Source organism: Leucopleurus acutus (genome assembly GCF_964270905.1).
Source record: "Leucopleurus acutus genome assembly, chromosome: 7".
NCBI lineage: Eukaryota > Metazoa > Chordata > Mammalia > Artiodactyla > Delphinidae > Leucopleurus > Leucopleurus acutus.
This window is the reverse complement of record NC_139150.1, coordinates 20883915-20905845: the sequence shown is the minus strand read 5'-3', so window position 1 is coordinate 20905845 and position 21931 is coordinate 20883915. Positions and strand designations below refer to the sequence as shown.

The following is a 21931-nucleotide window of genomic DNA, read 5'->3' as shown; positions in this document are numbered from 1 at the left end:
CATTTAACCTGAGTCTCGGAGACAAAGAACAAGTATTCCAGGCAAAGGGAGCAACATATTTAAGGGTCCTGGGGTGGGAAAAAGCTTGAGTGTTTGTCCAGTGGTTAACTTTGTGAAGAAAGCTGGTATTTAGTTGGGTCTCTGGTCAAGGGGACCTTTTGCTTCCTTTGTAGTTTTTGAAGTTTTTTTACAATGAAAATGTTTCCATGTAATAGTTGTATAATAAAATACGTTTTAAAAATGCTAAAAAGAAAAGAAAGAAAAAGCGAGCTGGTGTGGCCTTGGTTCCCATCATTGACATAGAAGAACCTTCCAGATCAGAGATGATGGCCGAGGGAGAGAACAGGACCCAGGATGCCACGGACCCCACACTGGGTCTCTTGCTGACAGCAAGCTCCTTGAGGCTCCCTGGGCTTCCTTCTTCTTTTTTTTTTTTTTTTTTTTCCTGGGCTTCCTTCTGTAGGGCAGGGTCTGAGTCCAGCTTCTTCTCCAACCTCAGAGTCACCAAGGAAGGAAGCAAGGAGCTATTGCACCACTCCCTTCATCCGGCTTGATCTAGGGATGCGTCTCTCCTCCCCCATCCTCAGGTCTCCTCCCCAGATGACTTAACACAAAGCCTTGCTTCACCCTTGGGCTCCTCCTAAGAAGGGCCTTATGTGGTTCTTCTCTCCTCTTTATGCAAGAGACTGCTCGGAGGGCAGGTCATTTCTGCCGAGCAGCGTGCTCTCAGAGGAGAGGGCCAGCGTCTTCCAGGTTCTTGGCTCCTCTGAAGGGTCTGGAATGAAAGGCACGTGTGTAGCGGAAAGAACATCCGCTTTGGAATCACGAGCTCTGCCGCTCATGAGCTGTGTGTCTTGGGAAAGTTTTTTTTTTTAACCTCTCTGGGTCTCATTTTCCCCACCTGTGAAATGTGTGTTTGTGTAATAAATACTAATAATTCTACTTCCTGGAGTTGTTCCGAGGACTAGTGCCAATGAATGTAAAATACATAACAGTGTCTGGACATGATAAAACTCAATAAGCAGAGTTCCCTCTCCCCAGTTTCCTTTATGGGAGATCCGGGAGTGGCCCATACAAGGAGATCTGAGGTGGCTGAAGAAGAGCGGGTTTTCCGCCCCCTCTGGGTCAGGTGGCTGGCCCGTTCCAAGACAATGTACATACTCCTGCAGGCGCCACCCACACTGGAGCAGTGTCTTCATCCTGGCTGAGAACCTAGGGCCTCACCAAGGGTTTGCAGCCTGCCCTCTCTCCTGCTTTTGGAATGGAAGGAATTTCTTTCAGTGAATACATTTCCACTCACTGATATGAACTTTACGGAGAGTGCATTTAGGCCTCATAGAGACGCTGCAGTCTTTCTTAGAGATGGGGGCAGGGGGAGATGTAGTCAAATACCTGTTGCCTCCCTTCTTGCTGCTAGCTCTGCGTAATACATGTAGGTGTCGTTAGACCAAGGTGACCCAGCAGGATTGACAGTGTGAGGGTATAGATCAAAGCAGAATGAAGACGCTGACCCTGAAATCTGAAACTCCACGCTGATGCTCTGTGTGTGTGTGTGTGTTGTCGTTCCAGTGCCTCATGGCTTGGGAGTCGATTATCCCACTACTGCAGGAGAAGCAAGAGGCCAAGTAAGCTCCTTCTTGGGACAGAGACTCTCCTACCTATGCCGGGCATGGCGCCCACACCGGAATGTCCCTGCAGTGCTAGAGAGGTAGCACCAAGAAAACAACACAGAAACATCTCTCGTTTGTGTATTTCTTTCCCTTCCCCCCACCTTTGTCCGACAGTTGTTTTCAGTGAGTATTTATTCCTTGGTGGCGTCTGTAAGGCTGTCATCATCTCTCAGCAGAAGAAGCATACCTCCGTGGTGTGAAGGAACCTGTTCGGTGGGACACTACGAGGATTTGAAACTGAGGGACAAGACAGCCCTCAGCTGACATTCTGACATCTCGTTACAGTCCCCTCTTTGGGGACGGCAGAGTTGCCTGCCGTGGAAGAGAACCCGGGTCCTGCCTTGCAAGGCCATGAGGAAGGCATGGACAGAAGGCAGCTCCTGCCTTCCGTGGATGCACAGTGGCTCTGGAATCGACCTCCACGGGCCTCGACTCGTCTTGGCCTAGAAGGAGGCGTCGGCGCCTCTGTGGAAAGCCCTTAATGTACAGTGTAGCTCTGAGTGTGGCCTGCTGCCTGCCTGTCATGAGTGACACCTGTGTTATGGTTTCCGGTTCGCATAGGACCGTTTAATCAGTGTCTAGGTGCGTCCATGCTAGAGCAAGCAAGCTAGCATCCTTGTCCTTTATGCGATGCCTTGGGAAGCCGAGGGGGCAGTGCTCCCCGAACTTGTTTCTGACACTAAAATGTAGTCGATTGGAAACTGTTTTGTGTAAAATGAAAAAAAGGTGCATTTTTCTCTGTGACATTCTTCGATGTTCTTCTGCTTGTTAAATGTCATCAGGGTAGAGAGTTAGGCCTGTTAGGGGTCATCTGTTGTCTTGAAGTCAGAGTAGCTCGGAGGTGTTGAGGTCAGCGGGCATATACCAAGCGCCACCTCCCATGTCTGCTTTGTGCAATTTGCCTTTACCTCACCAAAAACTCCTAGTTTAATGTCTCCTGCTGTGTCGGCTGAATGTTTGGGCATCCTTTTGGGGAGAGGCTGGCATATTCTTATGATACAGTCAAGATGTGTAAACTCAGTCTGAATGCTCTACGTGAAGTGCTTTAACCTTACTCTTTCCTAGTCAGGAAGAAGAGTCTGTATCCAGGTGGGCCTCGAAGATGCCAAGTGTGACAGCGAACTCTTTGCTACTGGTTAAGCGGAAACCTCCTCAGTTTGCAGCCACGTTCCTGGGGACGGCTGCATCTAAAGTCTTCATTTCAAACTATTAGCAGGTTTCCTTTTCAAGTGTGTCAACACAAAACAGACAGACAAAGAGGATCTCTCTTCCAGCTTGTTTTTTTCCCCTCATGAAGTTAAAACTACCTGTGTCATGTTTGTGTTCTCTCGTCTGTGGCTCATCTCTATAAAATTACAAATCTGAGCCTCAAATAAGCGGTAGTATTATTTTTTTTTTTTAAATAAAACAGCTGTGCTGAGACACTGCTGCGTTTGCAAGTGAACCTGCAAATACTGGTCAACGTGCAGACTGCTGAGGTCACTGCATTCCGCTTCTAGCTGCAGATCTTGGGGCAGCCACGGCTGTGATGCTGGTGGGGCAGCCGTTGGACAGCCCAGGACAGTTTGGTTCTGCTTCATCGTGTTTGAAAAAGTCGCGGTTTAAGTGATAATTTGTGTATCAGTTGGTACTTGTGCACACTGTTAGACCCCATTTGTGCCATTCTAAAATCCTTTGATGTGAATTTTCTGTTTGGTACGATTAGAGATGATTCATTGAAGCAGAAGGGTAAGAACAGTCCATAGACCCCGAGTGGTGAGTCAGTGTTTCCTTCTACCTCTAAACCATCCTGTTGGTGTGGGTGTCGACGTCCAGGTCCAGCCTGAAAGCTTGCTGGTGGAATCGGGGCATGTATGTGATAGTGGGTTGATGGCCTCCTATGGCTATTTGGCAGAAAACTCTAGACTGACCCAGAGGCGAATGCTTATCTTTGGGAACATGTGAAGTCTTGCCTGGTGGAACGTATGCTTTAAAAATGTTGTCCAGTGTGATGCAAGCTTGGAAAGAACTGTGGAAGGAGTTCCAGGAAGACTAGACTCTAGTCTGCTGCTAGTTGCCAAAGCCCAGGCACATTCCTGTGGAAGGGTTAGATGGGCAAGAAGGCAGCCCTACCAAAAAAAGAAAAAGAAAAAACCATCAGGTTCCTTGCTAGGATATATGGGGAAGGCGTTGGGGTACACAGTCATCCCCTTACATTATTGGAGGCAGAAGACTGGTTCTGAAGGGATGCAGGCATCTTGGGCTTTTATCTTTCTCTGTTTGTTTGGTCTCCCTGTGATGTGCCTGTGCTTTAAGGCTCCAGAGAGAGCTGGAAAAGGCAAACCGACCTCCAGCGTGCCATTGATAGCAGAGCGTGGAGGACCAGGGTATCTTGCAGCCTTCCTTGGAGAAATGGTCTTTCCAGAAAAGGGACCTTTGTCCCTTACTTCTGGCTGGCATCTGATGAGGTGAGGAGGCTGGCGCAGAATGCCAGGGACAGTAGGCAGCGGAGGAGGCCCTCCAGCCCTTCCCACCCCCGCGGCTCCCTCGGGCCCCCGAGGGTCAGCAGCCCCAAGCATTCACCTCTCCCATCTCCATCAGCATGAAGGTGATTCCCTGTGAGAAGTGTAACCCAGAGACTTCTGTGCCAAAGACTGCCCCGTAGAGGCTTCATCACCCCATCCTTCTTGGCTCCACAAAAGTCGGGGTACTGAGATCACTGACTCCTCTCTTGTATTTATTTTCCAAGAGGTTTTTGCTTGAGGATGTGTCTTACCTCAGGCAGACACACGTGGACAGGTTGAGACTTGAGCACATGGCAGTGGAGTGGAAAGTCATCCCTGTCAGCTGTCCCTGGGCCGGGGAAGTGAAAGGTTCAGTTCACCTGGGTGAGAGATCCAGGCTAGGGCAGAAGAGAGAATTCCTAGAAACTGAGCAGATCTTAAAGATGCAGGTGAGGTTGAAGAGAGCAGTTGCGATTTGCAGCCGATATGGACACTGCTCGTCCTTACCACATTGCTGGATCTCCAAGAAGACTCTAGGCTGCTCTGCTCAAAGCAAGGAGCCACTGCCCCTGCTCGAGCCAGGTTTGGGGTTGGATTTTATCATTTTTTAAGACTTAACGATGATTCCTGGGTGACCTCAGAAAAGTGTGATTATGGACGTGACGGGCTCTTATTTCACTGTGCTGCTCATTGAAGCCACCACACACCTTTCTATAGCTGAAATAACAAATACCAGCACGACTCTGGGGATGGTGGTGGATGTAACCTAAGTTTGTCTTCATGCCAAATTTCAGCCACACCCAGAGTGTGTCCTTCATGTTACTGACTTGAATGTGTTTTCTCAGTGGCTGTCCACACAAGGGAATTAAATGCGCACCTGCTGCTCGTTTCCTGTGAGGCTGCCATTTGTGTTGGGACGATGGGCTGTTCTGTTTAGAGAAGGGCACGATGCCGTGTGGCAGTGTGCACATGGACTTTCCCTTGGGACGGTATCAGCCCAAGAGGCACCCAGAGGTTGTGTGACTTGGCCCTGCTGTTGATAGCATTGAAATCACGGGCACCTGGCTCTGTTTTGATGCCATTCGTTGGGCCACACAAGAGTCATCCTCTGCCCTGTGTCCTGAGCTGGTGAGAGTGGAGGGAGAGCCAGGGCCAGAGCAGCCTGTCTTCTGAGCAGAAACGGCCCTTTAGAGCAGCCAGAGTAGAGCCCAGTTTTAACCCATCCCAAGACCCAACACAGGTCTGCCTGTTGTCAGGGTACGGCACACCAGTCCTGGCCCCCACCTTCCCAGACACCTACTTTCAAGGTCTGTGGAAACTGGGTCATCTCATCCTGAGGCTGGGGTAACACTGCTTTGGCCATCCCTGTCTGCAAAATTGTTTTGGGAATTTGGGTGTACCTTCTCCCTTTCAAAAATCCTCCATGTGCCACCAGATTGAACACGCCCTCTCACTTACTGTGTTTTCTCTATTCAGATGACATTTCCCTCAAATTTACCTGCCATCCCCCGGGCCAGACCTACAGATTGAGCTGGGTGTGTTGGGAGTTGTTCGCCTCTTTGTGGTTTGTTAATTGAGTGAATAAACCAGGAACCTGATTTTTCATCAACCCACCCAGTAGGTGGTTTTGCTTTCTGTATTAAGGGTGTCTGGTCTCTCCATAGTTGCACAGATCAGCGCATGCGCAGGGCTGTCTACGTTAGAAAAGGTTTGGGGTGGGGGGCAGTTACAGGGAGTGTGACTGTTTTTTCTTAATCAGATGTCTTTGAAATGCTCTCCGGGTGTGACTGTCTGACCCCTTCTGTGTGGCAGAAGAAATATGTTATCGAGGTAGTTTTTACTACTGTAGATAGTCTGTAAATAAGTGCTTTGAAAAAATAACGTTAACAAACCAGTAAGATATTTGTCTGATTCATAAACATTTTGTGTATTTAGCACTTGAAAGTCAACAAATCCAGACTTTTAGAAATGCCACAGACTGTTAAAAGCCTAACTCTACTTTTTGAGAAGTTGTCAACACCTGCTAATATGCCTTATTCTTCAACTACTGTTTTTTAGATTCTGGATAGAAAGAGTTTTTAGAGATGTAATCAGTTGTTCAGTTTAAATACTTGAGGCCTAACATAGCCAGTCTTTGTTCCTCTTAAAGAAACAAGCAAGAAAGTGAGGTTCATAATTAGGGCTGCCTTTTGGGAGGAGAAAGCTAAGTATTGCTATTGCCAAATGATATTTTTGATAATGTAAGGAAACACAGGGACCACAAAACCTTTTTGTTGTTGTTGTCGTTGTTGTTTTAAAGTGTGAAAGATTAATTTAGTGCCTTTTGGCACCTTTTTGATATTACGGTATCAGCATCGACAAATCACTTAGATACAGAGAACTCTATAGATTATGACAATATTAAATGTTTACCCTGATTCTGTAGAACAGCTTCTTAAAAGATACCGTGGGGGCCTCAGAGCAGCATATTTTACATAGAAATTCTCCGCAGGTTGAAATGCCAAAAACACGAGAAACGTGCTGTTGACTCACGTAATTTAGTCCTTTGTCAGAGAGCTTTTACTATTAAAACCAGCGATTGGGGACAGCACGTGCGCCTCTCTGGGCGGCGCTGCCCTCTCACCGGGTGATTCTGGGTGGCCGGTAGGCCAGGTGTGAGCAGGTGACACCTGCCAGCTCCCCTGTGTGACAGGCTGGCTCACAGTCTCAGACCATCCCTCCAGTCACAAATGATACTGGAAGGAGGGAAGGGGGATTGCTTCTTCCCCAGTGGGGAAGTGGGGAGGGGAAAGTACATTGCAAACAAAAATGTGACTCAGTGGATAAAACAAGGCCCGTGTCAGCTGGGCCCCCGTCGAATAACAAACCAGCGGTTCTTAGCAGTCAGCACCGTTCTCCTGGGCACCCCTGAGGTTTTGGTCCGTTGTACTCTTGTACCTGTTCCCTTGATGTCTGTGTGTCGGGAATGCGTTCAGACATGATGTACATCTGATATATTCCCGTGAAATAAGCTGCCAGCAAACTTTCTAACTTGTATTTTAACTGTTGGAAAAACAAACAAACAAGCAAAAAAAAAGCCTTTTGCTTAGGTCATGTCCAAATTATGGACTGTTTATTATTTTAGAAATCATTCTTTACATTTAAAATTTTACAAGAAAAACCCTGAGGTATTGATCAAGTCCTCCGTGTAAATGTGTGCTCTTCTCTCCATGCTGCTGTTCAGCCACATCAAAAGCTGTGGGAAAAAATAAATAAATGTGCTTGAGAATGTGTGTCCTAGATGAGAAGGCAACTTATTTCCAGATCAAAGTCTTTGTTTCATGAAGCTACCAAACTTTAAAAAGAATGTCACCTTTTTTTTTCCTTTGTTATGGAACCCAGAGATTATAAAGAGAAAAAAGTTCTTGTTGCATTTTTGATGCTGGCATGAGGTTTTTGTCCACTTTTTTTTCATATATCTGCGTATAAAAAATTCTGTCCATTGTGTACTATGGGATTAGTATTACATTTCAAGGTAAACAAAAGAATTTGTATTGCTTGATAAACTGTTAGCTTGTAAATTTAAAACAGGTTTCTTTACCTCAATTAACTTAAAGTAATGGACCAATAAACCTATGAAAGACGCTTTCTTTACCTTGAGTCACGTTCCGTTTGTACGGCTTTATAGGACAGGGAAACGTGCGTGCCTCTTGTTATTTTCTCTGAAGAGGTAACCATTTGCCTGCAAGAATCAGGATATGCATAGCGACAGGAAAAAAACCTATAATTTAACTGTTTTTAGTCTTCATTTCTTTTTGGACTTGTCCTCAGTTTGCCCTCTCCTACATCTTACAAGGTGACACCAATCTGAGGACATGAAGAAACCACCCAATGTCCATCTGTAACCGTGATTGGCAGGAAGGCTGGCAGCCAGCGCAGGTAATTACATAAAGGATTTCTTCCTATTCTATCCCGTAGCAAAGCACAATGTCATATTCTGAGAGCCAGTCATTTCCTGATTTTTTTTTTGATTCCTACGTTTTAAAAACATCTGTAAAGAAAGAAGAAATGTCTGTAGCTCATTAGAGCGTGCAAGTGTGTTGTAAATTAGAGACCAGAATGCTCAGTTAAGCTTACCTAATGATGGCAATGCACTGGAAATGGACTTAAACTGGTGCTAAACTTGGCTTACGGATAGTAGACACCATTAATATAAGGCTTCAGTTATACAAAATGAGGCAGCAAGGTGTGGGATAAGAGATTTGGGGTCAAATGTCAGCTTTTCTACTTTCTACGTATGTGGCTTTGGGCAAGTCACATCTCTCTGAAATTCAGTATTATGATCTTTGAAATGAAGACATGCCTTTCCTGAAAGGTTGCCGATAGGACTAGCAATAATGGTCTGCACCTAAGGGTCTGCTGGGCCCACATTATGTGATAACCCTTATGGAAAGACTTGTCCTGTTGTTCAAATATGGCCAACTTAAACATCAAGGATGTTCCCATAACAGTCCTTCCTGTGTGCTTTGCCAGTTGAAAATTTAAAAGGGAGATATATCAATTTTTAAACTGTTTTCCTTTAAAGAAGATTATGAAAATAGTATGCTGGAGAATTGTAGTCAGACTGAAGGTCTGGGGAATAGATGGGACTAGATCATAAAAAAGAAGTGATAGAAAGGGGGATGGATTTCTGTGGTGAGGGGAAGGGGTCAGAGATTACTTGGAGATTTCCAGCCTGGGAGCTGGGAGGTGATGCCATTTACTGAAATATGAAATCAATCAAGAGGAAAACAGAAGGTGAAGGATAGGCTTAGATGGTGGGGTAGGAGAAGAATTTGGTTTGGACTTACGTTTGAGGAAACCCAGGGGGAGGTGTTGACTAGATTGTTGGAAAGAGAGTTCTGGTAGACTAGATTACCTGGGAAGGGAACCAAGGGCAGGGCTTTGGGGGGCCTCAAGAATTAAGGATGCAGGGAGAGGAGGAGGGGGACTCAGCAAAAGTTCGTAAGGAGAAAAAGGCCCGTAGCTTAGAACAGTGGTTCCTAAGCCTGAGAGCTTGTGAAAACACCAATTTTGGGGCCCCACCCCCAGAGTTTGATTTGGGTAGGGCCTGAGAATTTGCATTTCTAATAGGTTCCCATGGGATGCTGATGATGCTGATCGAGGAACCACACTTTGAGAACCACTGGGTTAGCACATCTGCTAGAAGACCTGGAGAAAGCTGAAGAGGTTTGACACTACTACCCTGGTGACAGGGGGGGTTGAAAAAGAGTCAATACTAGGGTGTTGAGAGCCCAGCTTAGGTGAAAACCCACAAGTTTATGGCAGGGTCAATGTGGACAAATAAGGAAATTATTCTAGATGTTAAGAGCAAGTTTTTTAGGACAGGAATGGAGAAGCCAATGATCAGATTCATTTAGGTTGGGGAACCGGTTCAGGGGCTAGGGTTGGGGAGGCTAGGTGGTCCAGAGGAATGAGCATATTGGTGAGAGTTTGTTTAGCGAGGTAGAGCAAGGCCTTGAACTCATCTTCCCCATCCCACCTTCTCTGCCGATGTTGCCTGTCTCAGCGAGGATCTCTGCCTCCTCAGGAAGGAGATTTGGGGTTGCCTGAACCCCAGATCTGAGTCATTCTTGCCTCCCTCTACCTCACCCTTTGCAGTTCATCCCTCACCAACTTCTGTTGACCTCTAGCTTGCAAATATTTCTCCAAGTCCATCTAACCTTTCTCCATCCCTATAGCTTCTCACCCAGTGTCGGTCCACCACCATCCTTCACCTGGATTCATGCAGAGGTCTCTCTGCTTGTCTTCCTTCTGCAAGTCTTGCCCACTCCTTCCTCCGCCAATTCATTCTCAGTGCTGCGGGAGTCCTCTTTCTAAGATAGAGGTAAGCATTCCATGTTCCTGCTTAAAACCTTTCAACACCTATGCCATTACTCTAAAGAGAAACTATTTTTTCCTTTTAAAAAAACTTTTTATTGAAGTGGAGTTGATTTACCATGTTGTTAATTTCTTCTGTTATATATATTCTTTTTCATATTCTTTTCCATTATGGTTTGTCACAGGATGTTGAATATAGTTCGCTGTACTGTTGCCGTAGGACCTTGTTGTTTATCCATCCTATGTAATAGTTTGCCTCTCCTAATCCCAAACTACCATTCCTTCCCTCCCCCGCCTTTCCCTTGGCAACCTCAAGTCTGTTCTCTATATCCGTGAGCCTGTTTTTGTTTCATAGATATGTTGATTTGTATTGCATTTTAGATTCCACATATAAGTGATATCATGTGGTATTTGTCTTTCTCTGTCTGACTTACTTCGCTTAGTATGATAATGTCTAGGGCCATCCATGTTGCTGCAAATGGCATTATTTCATGCTTTTCAATGGCTGAGTCGTAGTCCATTGTATATATGTATCACATCTTCTTTATCCATTCATCTGTCAATGGACATGTAGGTTGTTTCCATGTATGGCTATTGTAGGTGGTGCTGCAGTGAACATTAGGGTGCATATATCTTTTCGAATTACGGTTTTCTCCAGATACATGCCCAGGAGTGGGATTGCAGGATCATATGGTGACTCTCTTTTTAGTTTTTGAGGAACCTCCATACTGTTTTCCATGGCTGCACCAATTTACATTCCCACCAACAGTGTAAGAGGGTTTCCCCACCCTCTCCAGCATGTGTTATTTGTAGACTTTTAAATGATGGCCATTCTGACTGGCATGAGGTGGTACCTCATTGTAGTTTTGATGTGCACTTCTAAAGAGAAACTTAAAAAAAAATTTTTTTATTGTGGTAAAAGTCACATAATATAAAACATACTATTTTACCCATATTTAACTGTACCGTTCAGTGGCACTAAGTACATTCACATTGTCGTGCAGCTCTCACCATCATCATCTCCCGAATTTTTCACCTTCCTAAACTGAAACTCTGTCCCCTTTAAACACTGACTCCCCATTCCGCCTCCCCACCCCACCACCTGCTGGCATACCAGTGTACTTTCTGACGCTATGAATTTGACTATTCTGGGTGTAAAGAGACTTTTTAAAGGCTCTGTCTTGATGTTGTTCCTCCTCACTGTTCCAATCTCACCTCTTGATTCCATTGCCCTGGATACCTCTCCCTCCGTCCCTCTTTTCTCCCCTCACGTTGCTTTCGTATATTTGGGGATATTTTCACCTTCGGGCCTTCCAGCGTGTTCTTTCTGCCTGGAATGTCCCTCAGCGTCCCACCTTGATAACTCCTTATCTTTCCAGTCTTACGCCACTTCTTCTGAGAAGCCCTCCCTGCGCTCTTGTATCTGCATTATATGCTCCCTTATGTTAGCGTTTACTATAGGATACATCGTTGTTGCCTCCTGTTCTGTCTGCTCCACCCATTCGATAGCACACTGGGAGGGCAGGAGCTGTCGTGCTCTTGCTGCATCTCAGCACCTAGCGCGGTGCTGGGACCTTAGTAGATGTGGCATAAAGAAGGGATCAGCGATACAACTCTGAGCCCAAATGCTCTGAGATTTAAATGCTAGCTCTTAAGCATTTGCAAGCTTTAAGTTTAACCCTAGTCTGAGAATGCTATGTCTGAGTTCTGGTGGGAACCTGACCAAAGAAAGAATGATTCACACACGCGTGCTGTGAATGTTGATTTTATTAGTAGGTGAGTCTTTTATACACATAATTAAAATAGGCTGTAAAAATAAGTACCTCAAAATAAAATGGCTCTTAGTATATCACCCCTCTCCGTTTACACCTCCCACTTTGGGAAATATGGTGACTTTCAGGATCAGTTGACTGAAAGTATCCAATTATATTCCTTTGAAGAAAGCCTTTTGATATTTGCTTCTTAAAAACAACAGTAACAGCAAAACTACCCTGAAGTCAAAATGCCTGAGCTCCAGATTTCTCTGGAGTTAGTTGTTCACAGATAACAAGGCCTTCCGGGAAGAAAGCTACCTTTTTTTTCAAGTTTCTATTTTAATTTAAAAAATATTGACTGACGTTCACTGTTGGCAGTTCTTACAAAACATCCCTTCCCTGTCCCCCTCGGGCTGTTGAAAATGTGTGCCTCTGAGTTCTCACACAGGACTCCTGGGTGTGACTAGTTACCATATGTTGGGGCCCTCATACCAGACAGAAGCCCCTTCCATTCCTGGAAGAAAAGGGGCTTCAGTGTCTGGTGTGGCTGTGTGTGCGGCCTTCATGTGAAAGTTCACACTCTGTCTGCAGAACCTAACCTCTGACTGATAGTGATATCTGAAAGCTGAGAAACTTTCTCCATCACCAGGAAAATGCTTTTCCCTACCCACTAGGGACCCTGGAGCCAGAGCAAGTCGCTCTGAAGCTGACTCTGGCTGGAACTCGGGTCTCTTGAGCAATGGGTAGACTTTGGGGGCCCCGGCCATTGCTGGTGTTTCCGGCTCCCGCAGTTCAGCACCTTCCTTTCTCTGTGATGTCTCGATGCTGCAACCACGAGGCTTGCATATAGGCCACGATGCTGTAAGAATTTACAATAGAGAATTATGAGAGAACAGCTGGAACGGGGCGGGGAGGTCTCTGGCCACCTCTTTATCACTGGTAGACTAGGGGGTGCTATGGGTTATGGCAGCAGAATGCTGTACTGCATGAAGGGAGAGGGCCCGAGGGAACTTCTCTCACTCCAGCCTCCTTCCTGTCCCATAACATCAAGAGCCCTTTGCATCTACATTTTCCTTTTCTTGGAGTCTCTTTCCATCTCACTTCTGCCCGATGATGAACTCCCATGTGGACCTCAAGATCAAGTTTTGCTCATCCCAAGCAGAATTAGCTGCATCCTCTTTTGCCTTTCCATAGCCCTTTTCTCTCTTCCGTAAATCATTACATTGTTTGGAAAGATTTGGAGATAAGTGAATGCATAGGAATGAGGAGCTCTAGTTGAAATCTTAGAAGTCTTTGTGACCTTTGGCAATATTTGGAGATAAGTGAATGCATAGGAATGAGGAGCTCTAGTTGAAATCTTAGAAGTCTTTGTGACCTTTGGCATGTCCTTCGACCTCTGGTGTCCTCTGTTTTCTCAACTGTTTTGAGCTCTAGGAACCTCAGGTTCTAAGCTGGCACACAGTTCCTCCTGATGGATGGACCACATCTGGAGCTGCTGGATGGGGTGTGAACATAAATCCAAACCCTTCTAAGGAAAAGCTTTGTGGAAACTTCCAAACACTGATTCCCCACCTTCCATGAGCCCCAGGGCTCTCCACGGGGGGAGCACTTACTGTACTTAGAGCTCATGGTATGACAGAGCTGGTAAGAGGGAAGCCAAGACTTAGAGGCTGCTAGCCCAGGACCACATGAACTCCGGTTGTAGGTCTGACTCCACAGCTCACCCCTCCCTACTGTGGACCATGACAGCACAGCCACGTGGTTGATAAATTAAAAAGGCGGGACAAGAAAACTTGTAAACCTAAGATTCTCTGCCCATTTGAGCAACTACATCCTCCCCTTTAGTGTGCACCATGTGCCTGCATTATACGCTAACTAGATCCCCTTAGAAGACACAGGAATTCCTACTCACCAAAAAAAAAGAAGCAATTTCCTCCTGATGCCAGCAAGGTGACGCCCTAGGAGTTCACATTCCTGTCTCAATCCTGTAAGGGCTCACAATAACCCACTGCTCATCTTGTTGGACTATGTAAACTGTCAATATGTTACTTTGGTTTTGTTTTCTGGTCCACATTGGGAAATTTTTAAAAATTGGAGTATAGTTAATTTACAATGTCGTGTTAGTTTCGAGTGTGATCACAGCAAAGTGATTCATGTATATACTTTTCCATTATAGTTTATTACAAGATACTCAGTATAGTTCCCTGTGCTATAAAGTACGTCCTTGTTTACTTACTTTATATATGGTAGTGTGTATATGTTAATCCCAAACTCTTAATTTATCCCTCGCCCCCCCACCCCGCCCGCCCCGCAATATGTTACTTTGATGTATAACCCATTGTCTGAAAAACTTATGGAGGGCTTCCCTGGTGGCACAGTGGTTAAGAATCCACCTGCCAATGCAGGGGACACGGGTTCAAGCCCTGGTCTGGGAAGATCCCACAAGCGGCGGAGCAACTAAGGCCGTGAGCCACAACTGCTGAGACTGTGTGCCACAACTACTGAAGCCCGTGCACCCCAACAAAAGCCACTGCAATGAGAAGCCTGTGCACCGCAAGCCCGTGTAGTCTCCACTCGCCACAACTAGAGAAAGCCCACGCGCAGCAACGAAGACCCAGCGCAGCCAAAAATAAATAAAATTAATTTTTAAAAAACTCAGAAAACAGCTTATGTAACTGTGCCTTGACCTCTAACAGGTGGAACAGTCCTCAGAGTTTTCTGAAATACTGTCTCCCGGGTTATAATCCTTGGGATAGCATGACTAAAATTTTCTATTTCTTTCTTAGATTGACTGTTGATCAATTTTCGTTGATACGGTGATGGCCAACCCCTGACTTCATGGCCAGTCAACAGGCAGCTCTGGGATATGGACGGTCAGCAGTGCTGGCTAGTAGGTGTCACACCCTTCTGACAGATTTTTCATTCATTAAATACTTGGAGTACACACTAAGCTCTCTGCTGGACACAGGCTATGAGGTGAGCCAAACAGGTGTGGTTCCTGCCCTCAGGGAGCCTACGGTCTAGTTAGTGAGCAGGGTTGTAAAACATGATAATCACTAAATAATCATCAACTATCACGCTATGAAGGAAGAGTAGAGGAAGCTTGGGGAGCATATACTAGAAGGATCGAAGTCAGATTGAGAAGGGGATTTTTCTCAAATCCTCTTTGAGAAAATGGTGTTCAGCTTAAGACCACAGCTAAGTTGTGTTAAGAAGGATGTGTGGGTAAGGAAGGGGAAAGAGCATGAGGGTAGGCTCCTGGGGCTGAAGCATAGAATGGGGAGGGTGGATAGTGGCAGGAGTGGGAGGCTGCATCATGAAGGACCTGTTGTCCACGGTAAGAAATTGGGGTCTTAAGAGCAGTGAAAGCCGAGCGCAGAGCTTTGGGCAGGAGATGATGTGAACTGATGTACGCTCTAAGGAAATTGCTCTGGCCACCTGGTGGAGAGAGGATGAGAGGGGAACACGTGTGGATGTGGGGAGAATGGCTCAGAGGCGAATTTGGTCCCCCAAGTGCTTGGGTGGCAGCAGTAGGCATAAAGAAACAATGTAGACCAGGTGTAGACCAGAACTGGAGAACATGTCTGTAACAAAGGAGGAGAGAGGGTGGTAGATCACGTGTCACTTCTGATAGGAAGAATTCAGGAGAGGGAGCAGCTAAGTAGTGCAAGTAAGCTCTCTAAGGAGAAGGGGAGAGGTGGCACCCAGGTACCCAGGGACTCTTCTAAGAAGCAAGTCAAGGAGTGGCTGAGAACCAACTGCCTGGGTTCAAATCCTGTCTCTGCCACTTATTAGCTCTGTAATCTTAGGCAAGTTACATGACATCTTAGAGTCTGTTTCTTCATCTGCAAAATGGGGATAAAATAGTAATTGTCTCAGAGGATTGTTTGAGAAGGTTAAAATATATGAAATATTTAAAGTAGTGCCCCACACATAATAAGGGCTGTTTAAGTGTTTGCTATTATTATCTTTCAGAGAGGTTGTGGGGAGGAGAAGAACAGGATGGATGCAAAAGAACGTAGGCTTGTAGATCCACTTTGGAGAAAATGAGCCTACTCTCCTCTGATGGCATCTGTTTTCTCTATGAAGCACGAGGTTTGGGTGGCCAGTGGGTTGCGGATGGGCAGAGCCAGACAGTTATTCCCTCAGCATCTCCCTGTCGCATGTAAAGAACAACAAGCAGGAGAGGGCAGGTTCTCACGGTGACATGAAATTGACTCACTTTGGTACCAGGAAGGGCTGGGGCCGCACTCCCTTCCTGCAGATGGGCTGTTGGCAGCTCAGCTCAGGAACCTCTCCTCCCAGCCTTCTGCCCTCCATGGCCTCCTCCACTCCCTGCTGTGACACGTCTTCCTGGGCTTTTACGTCATTGGAATGTAGCTTTTCTTTCTGTGGTTAGAGAGTTCTGGTCTTTCCTGCTAATAGCGCTTAATGATTGATGGTGCAGCCTTGGCCTCTTGTAATAATTTTTCAGGATCTTATTTACTTGCGACTTCGTGGAAGGGAAAGGTAATAGAAAAACTCCCTTTATACCAGAGGTTCTCAACCTTGGCTGTATATCCGAATAAACTGGAGAGCTTTAAAAACATTCCTGTGCCCAGGCTGCATCCCAGATCAACTGAGTCAAAATCTCTGCGGGTAGGAGCCAGACATCAGTAGTTTTTAAATCTCTCCAGGTGATTCCAATGTACAGCAAGCAAAGGAGGCTTCGGTTGCACATGGGTCCCGCTACAGCTAAATGTCTACAGCAGAGGGAAACAATTAGCAACTACTTAAGTGCCTCAGTTCACATAAGCATTCAGTTACTTAAGACTGGTTCAAGATTCTGTCCCTGCTTCTGTGATATAAGATCATGAAGATCGTACATATCTTAATCAAGATTCCATGCACACAGTGTAGGGCTGGGTCCAGGTGCATGTTACATAGTACATTGGGGGGTAGGTGTCAAGGGCAGCACACCTGTTTCATGCGCCCCAAAGTCTCTTAAAAAAGGGGAATCATCTTCTTAGCACACATATGAAGCAATGAAACTGCAGAAAAGAACCAATTACTGCATATTCTCAATGCTTTCATTTGTTTATATCTGTAGCTATGACACACATTAACTAGTCAGACTTGTTTTCTTTTGTTGATTTGTTTAGGTCAAAGAGACTATATTTCAACCAACTGCCAATCAAACAGGACTGGATAACTTCCAAGCGGCACGGCTACTAACCCATTACTCACATGGACAGAGAGCTGGGACTCCTGAGAAGTTTGCATTGTGGGTCAGCTCTAGCTAAACCCAACCTATTCAGCTGAGACTCTCATGAAAACAGTGGCACATGAAAAGGCCTAAGGGCGGGGCAGCTTGAGGACAGGTCTGGCTCAGTCCCACACCTTGAGAAACTGAGAACTGGCCCAAGAAGGCACTAGTAATCAAGTCTGCTGTTTTGTACAAATTCTCTCAGCTGTTTGATCCTCATATCTTATTATTTTCTCAACTATGAAATAAAGCAAAGAGCCTTCATGATTGATGGCTCCTGTCTCAGGAGGCTCAGCCTTCTGTGCAGGCAGGGACCTATGCAATGCAATGTGAGAATTCAAAGATGATGGTGAGAATTCCACCATCCACTTCCCACTTCCAACCTGCCTTCAATTCTGGTCTACTCTGCTGCCTATAACACCATAACATACTGATAGGTAGGGCTCTGGTGTGCTACTACTGGTCCCTTTAAAATGCAAATCTATGTCAAGTCCCTTGTATCTTACTGTGGATATCAATAATCCTCGGGTGGGACTGATACAAGTGTGAGATAACCACACCTTAGGGGGCCTAAACAGACCGAAACTGAGCTTGTGGCTAATATGTAGCCACTAGTTAACATCGGCTACTGAACACTTGAAAGGTGTTCAAATGGAGTCCAAATTGAGGTGTGCTGTCAGTATAAAATACCAGATTTTGAAGATTTAGTTTAAAAGACTCACTGATTTCATAAATTGATTACAAAGATATTTTGGATCTATTGGGCCAAATCAAATGTTATTAAAATCATTTCACCTGTTACTTTTATTGTTTTTAAACGTGGCTACTAGAAAATTTTAAATCACATAATATGGCTTGTACTTGTGGCTCGTACCGTATCTCCTTTGGATGGGGCTGGTCGAAGACTAGACTGTTCGATGTGGTCCATTTTGGTGACGATCTAGGCTGGCATTCTCCCCATGGGCCTGGAGTACCCCTCCTTTGCTTCTCTATCCTTCCTCCTGCCTGTTATCTTCCGGACTTCAGCGCTCTTGTTTTGCAAACAAGAAAATTCCCCCAGAGAGATCAAAGGAATCGCCCACGTCCTACAGGGAAGCTCACACGGTCCAGTGGCCATGAGATTTAAAGGGCACTGAGCACAGAAGTTGCCAAGCCCTTGGAAGGTGCAGACAAGAAAGAGTACCTGGAAGTGAGGCCGGCTGACTCTCACCTCAAGGAGACTAAACAAAAGAGGTCTGAGTGGTACAAGAAGGTTTCTCATCCCAGCCCCTGATTACAAGGAAGTATATGAGTTGCCTATAAATAAGTTGTATTACAAAACGGCCAGGAAGTGAGCCAGCTTGTTAGGGCCCTCTGTTTACTACTTATAACTTGAGGGAATTTCCAAATCTCCAGATTATTAGTTTGGGGAAACAGGAGAACTTTTTCTCTGTGAGAGAGCCTACTCAGAACCCATTGTGTAATTGTTGAAAATAAATAATACTTTATGATAATGGGCTGGAAATGCTCCAGCAGTCCTTGACCTAAGCCCCAGGCCCCAGCCCAAAGAGCAGACGCTGGTTCTGTCTTACCCAATCGGGATGATGGCCAGGAAGGAGAGAAAGGAGGAGAGGGCAAAGCAGGTGCCCACGAACTTCTCCATGGTGAGCTGGTAGATCTTGTTGTACATGGTGGATGTCACCACCCCGGTCAGAGCCAGGGACAGCTGCAGGATGACAAACACCTTTCCTGTGGAAGGGACCGAGGTTACCAAGGTTACTAAGCTGTCCCTCCAGGTTCCCTGAGAGCTGAGTCTCCGGGGGGTTCTCAGGAGACCCCTCCCCCTCCCCAGACTCCCTCTGTCTTCCTGGCTCATTTTGCAGGATCCTTGCCTCCACCCAGCTGACTCTTCCCGTGGCCCCTGGATGGTAGTATCTCCCTTTGACCGTGGCTTTTCAGCGGCTGACTTTCCGAGTCTTTCCCACCCTCCTGCTCTCACTCGCTCCCCTCTGGTTGGACACCAGTGTGTTTCTAGTGTCTTCAAGGCTGCTTCTGGAACTCTCTCCTGTGCCTTCTGCCAGTCCAAACCCTGTGCCTCAAGCCGACTAGCTCTGAAACCGTCCACACAGAGAGAACCTCCGAGAAATTCCTTTCACTCACCATAAGAGGAGCCCTTGATGAGCTTGGACATTGCCGATCGGATGGTTGTGATGGGGATGAGAGCGAACAGCATGACGGCCCGAGCTGGAAAGGAATCACAGGAGAACACTCCTCACTGTAGCCCAGCCTTGGCCAAAGAGTAAATTAGAATAGAGCAAAGGCCTCCCCTACCCCCTCTCCCACAATCCTATGTGGCCTTGAAGAAATGGTTTCTCTCCTGGCAGACTAGGACCCCCCCGCCCCACCTCCTCCCCCTGCCCCGGGCAGGCTGATTCTCCCAGCACATTGCTGCAGACCCGTCTGCAAGGTGCCAAGCACAGTGGTGACAGAGGGTGAAGGGTGTCTTTAGTGGTAGAGTTGTTTCTAGGGAAGTGGAGCTGATGTCACTCAGAACTCCTTGCCTCCTGGGAGAGAGGTGTCTGCGCTTGCCGTTCATCGTCACCTCTGGGAGATGGTCCCAGGAGCTTTGGCAGACTGCATCTAGAAATGTGTGCCACTAACTCACCTGCCACACACCCTCCTTCCCTCAGGCCCTGTTCATTATCCCTTGGCGGGTGTGTGGGGGGGGGGGGGGATAGGGAAGGAAGGGGAGGGGGGACTCTGGCTCTTGCACATGGCCTGTTGAACTGGGAGCTGGCGAAAGGTAATCTTGCCATGTTGTGAGGGGTTTTTCTGAGTTGTGTGACCTCTGCCAAAGGACGGTCTCTGGGAACCATCTTGAGTTGTTCGAATATGTTAGCCACTAGCCAGCCACGTGACTATTAATTTAAATGAAATAGTATGAAAAATTCTGTTAAGTTGCACTGGCCACATTTCAAGGGCTTCCTAGCCATACGTGGCTAATAGCTAGTGTATTAGGCAGAAAGATACAGAACATTTCTATCACTGTAGAAAGGTCTGTTGGAGCACGGGCCAGAGCTCTCTGCTTGTGGGCTGTCTTTGTCCTCAGATAGGAACTTCATTCTGCTTCCTTGAGGGAATGAATGTATTACATTGGTTGTGGAAGGCATTTATGGAGAATTTTTCTCTCTTTTTAAAAAGCTTGTGCTTGACCCAAAATGATTGAAATGATTTTAATTAAAGGACTTTTTCAGCTGGATTACTTAATGTTTTATCCCTTTAAAACTGGGGAGAAGAAACTCAACCCCATCTCCTCCACTCGAGGGCATCCTGAAGGCTCTCTGCTGGCTCCAGGCACCACTGACCAGCCCTCCCTTGACTTCCGAGAGCTTTGGGCACCACTCTGGTAACATTTCAGGGGCCACACATTGTCAGTAACAATACCGACAAACTCAAGTGCACATAATCCTGTCTCCCTTGTGTCTCCCAGACAGCAGGTATACTCTCCGGTGCTGAGCTGGGACACCTAGACCACAGCATCCCTGGGGTCAGCCCCATGACTCGGGGGATGCGCAGTGTCCTTGTCCTGCCTCCCCAAGAATGCCAGACTCACCAATGTAGAACATGTATGTCTCTTTCACAAAAGCCAAGAGGAGGGCTCCAGACGCAAAGGAGACCATTCCAATCATGATCATGGTGGTGTCCTGGAAGTAGCGGGAGAAGACCAGGACGCCCAGGAAGCTGGTGATGAAGATGGTGTACCCTGAAGCCATACCATAGCCCAGCTGCACTTGGTTCCAACTCAGAGGCTCCCTCAGCAGAAAAAGGGGCATCATGTCCACTGTGCCCACCACTGCCAGGTCATATGTGATAGCACCCACAAAGAGCAGAGCAATAATGGTTTTCTTGGGCTTTGCTTTTGCAGGAGACGAAGGGTGCCTTATCACACACTGCCTGTCTGTCGGATCAGGATCCAGGGTGTTATCGGTGCAGACTGTGCCAGACAGCGTATCCACAGCCTTGCTGGGCTTGGCCGTGGACTCAGGGACCTTCAGCACCAAGAGGCTGTAGAAGAGGGCACAGGTGGCACAGCTCACGCTGAAGGCGGTCAGCACCAGGCCCTGGCTGGAGTGCCCAACTATCTGCTTGAAGAGGTGCCCGGAGATCATGCTCCCGCAGAATCCCGCCAAGCCCAGGATCAAGTCGATCACGATGAGGCGCAGGGAGCGGCGGCCCTCCGAGGAGCCGAGGGATCCCAGGGCCATGACCCCCGACCAGAACGCCGAGAAGCCACCGCACAGCCCGTTCAGCGCTGCCGCCCCGTAGAGCATCTCCACGGGCCAGTCCAGCAGCACCTTGAGCAGCAGCGCGAGGCGGGCGAGCATGAAGCCCAGCAGAGACATGCAGATGGAGATCTTGCGGTGGTAGCGGTCGCTAAGCCAGCCCAGCCCATAGGCCGACAGCAGGGGTGTCAGGCCTATCACAAGGTTGTAGATGATGTAGAAGTTGGAGATGGCTCTCTGCTGTTGGTTCTCTAGAGCCCCCGGGGGCGACGGGCTAGCGCTGTGGTTGGACAAGGCCTCGACTCCGAAGGACGCCTTCACCACGAGGAGCAGCCCCGCGTCGTAGAGGGAGGCGGCCATCTGGGTGGAGGCCACCACGGGCTCGATCCAGGTCGACACCTGGGGGCGAGACAGGGGGCCCCTGCACGGGCAGGTGGTCCCCGGGCCCATGTCGTCTCTCCGATGGGGGATGGAGGGAGGGGCTTGCCCGCTGCTGCTGCCGCCGCAGCTGCTCCCGGGAGGGCGGGCGCGCAGCCAGGGTGCGCGCGGGGAAACCTGCGAGCCGAGCTGAGCCAGGCGCAGGGCGCAAGTGACAGCAGCCAGCGGGGCGGCCCAGGGCCTCTGGGACCACGGCCACGCCTACCCGGACCAAAAAGGG

At 47.3% G+C, this 21931-nt stretch overlaps 2 protein-coding genes across 4 annotated transcripts in view; one reads left to right on the top strand and one right to left on the bottom strand.

Annotated features, from left to right (window-relative positions):
• The window catches only part of SNX30 (sorting nexin family member 30), a 109454-nt gene extending 101434 nt beyond the window's left edge, over positions 1–8020 (top strand). For 2 of the 3 annotated variants that reach the window (XM_082843455.1, XM_082843453.1), the window contains one exon: positions 1570–2350. In XM_082843455.1, coding sequence (XP_082699581.1) covers positions 1570–1629 — 60 coding nt within the window. In that variant the 3' untranslated portion in view covers positions 1630–2350. Of the gene's footprint in view, positions 1–1569; positions 2351–7963 lie in introns of those variants that run through there. The other variant, XM_082843454.1, reaches the window with a different exon arrangement.
• Positions 8021–12558: 4538 nt separating this feature from the next.
• Positions 12559–21723, bottom strand: SLC46A2 (solute carrier family 46 member 2; the record flags this gene model as incomplete). The annotated part of the gene is made up of 4 exons (XM_082842191.1): positions 12559–12625; positions 18583–18739; positions 19151–19234; positions 20604–21723. 4 exons carry the CDS (start codon positions 21721–21723, stop codon positions 12559–12561), a joined length of 1428 nt encoding a protein of 475 aa, XP_082698317.1.
• Positions 21724–21931: the final 208 nt, after the last annotated feature.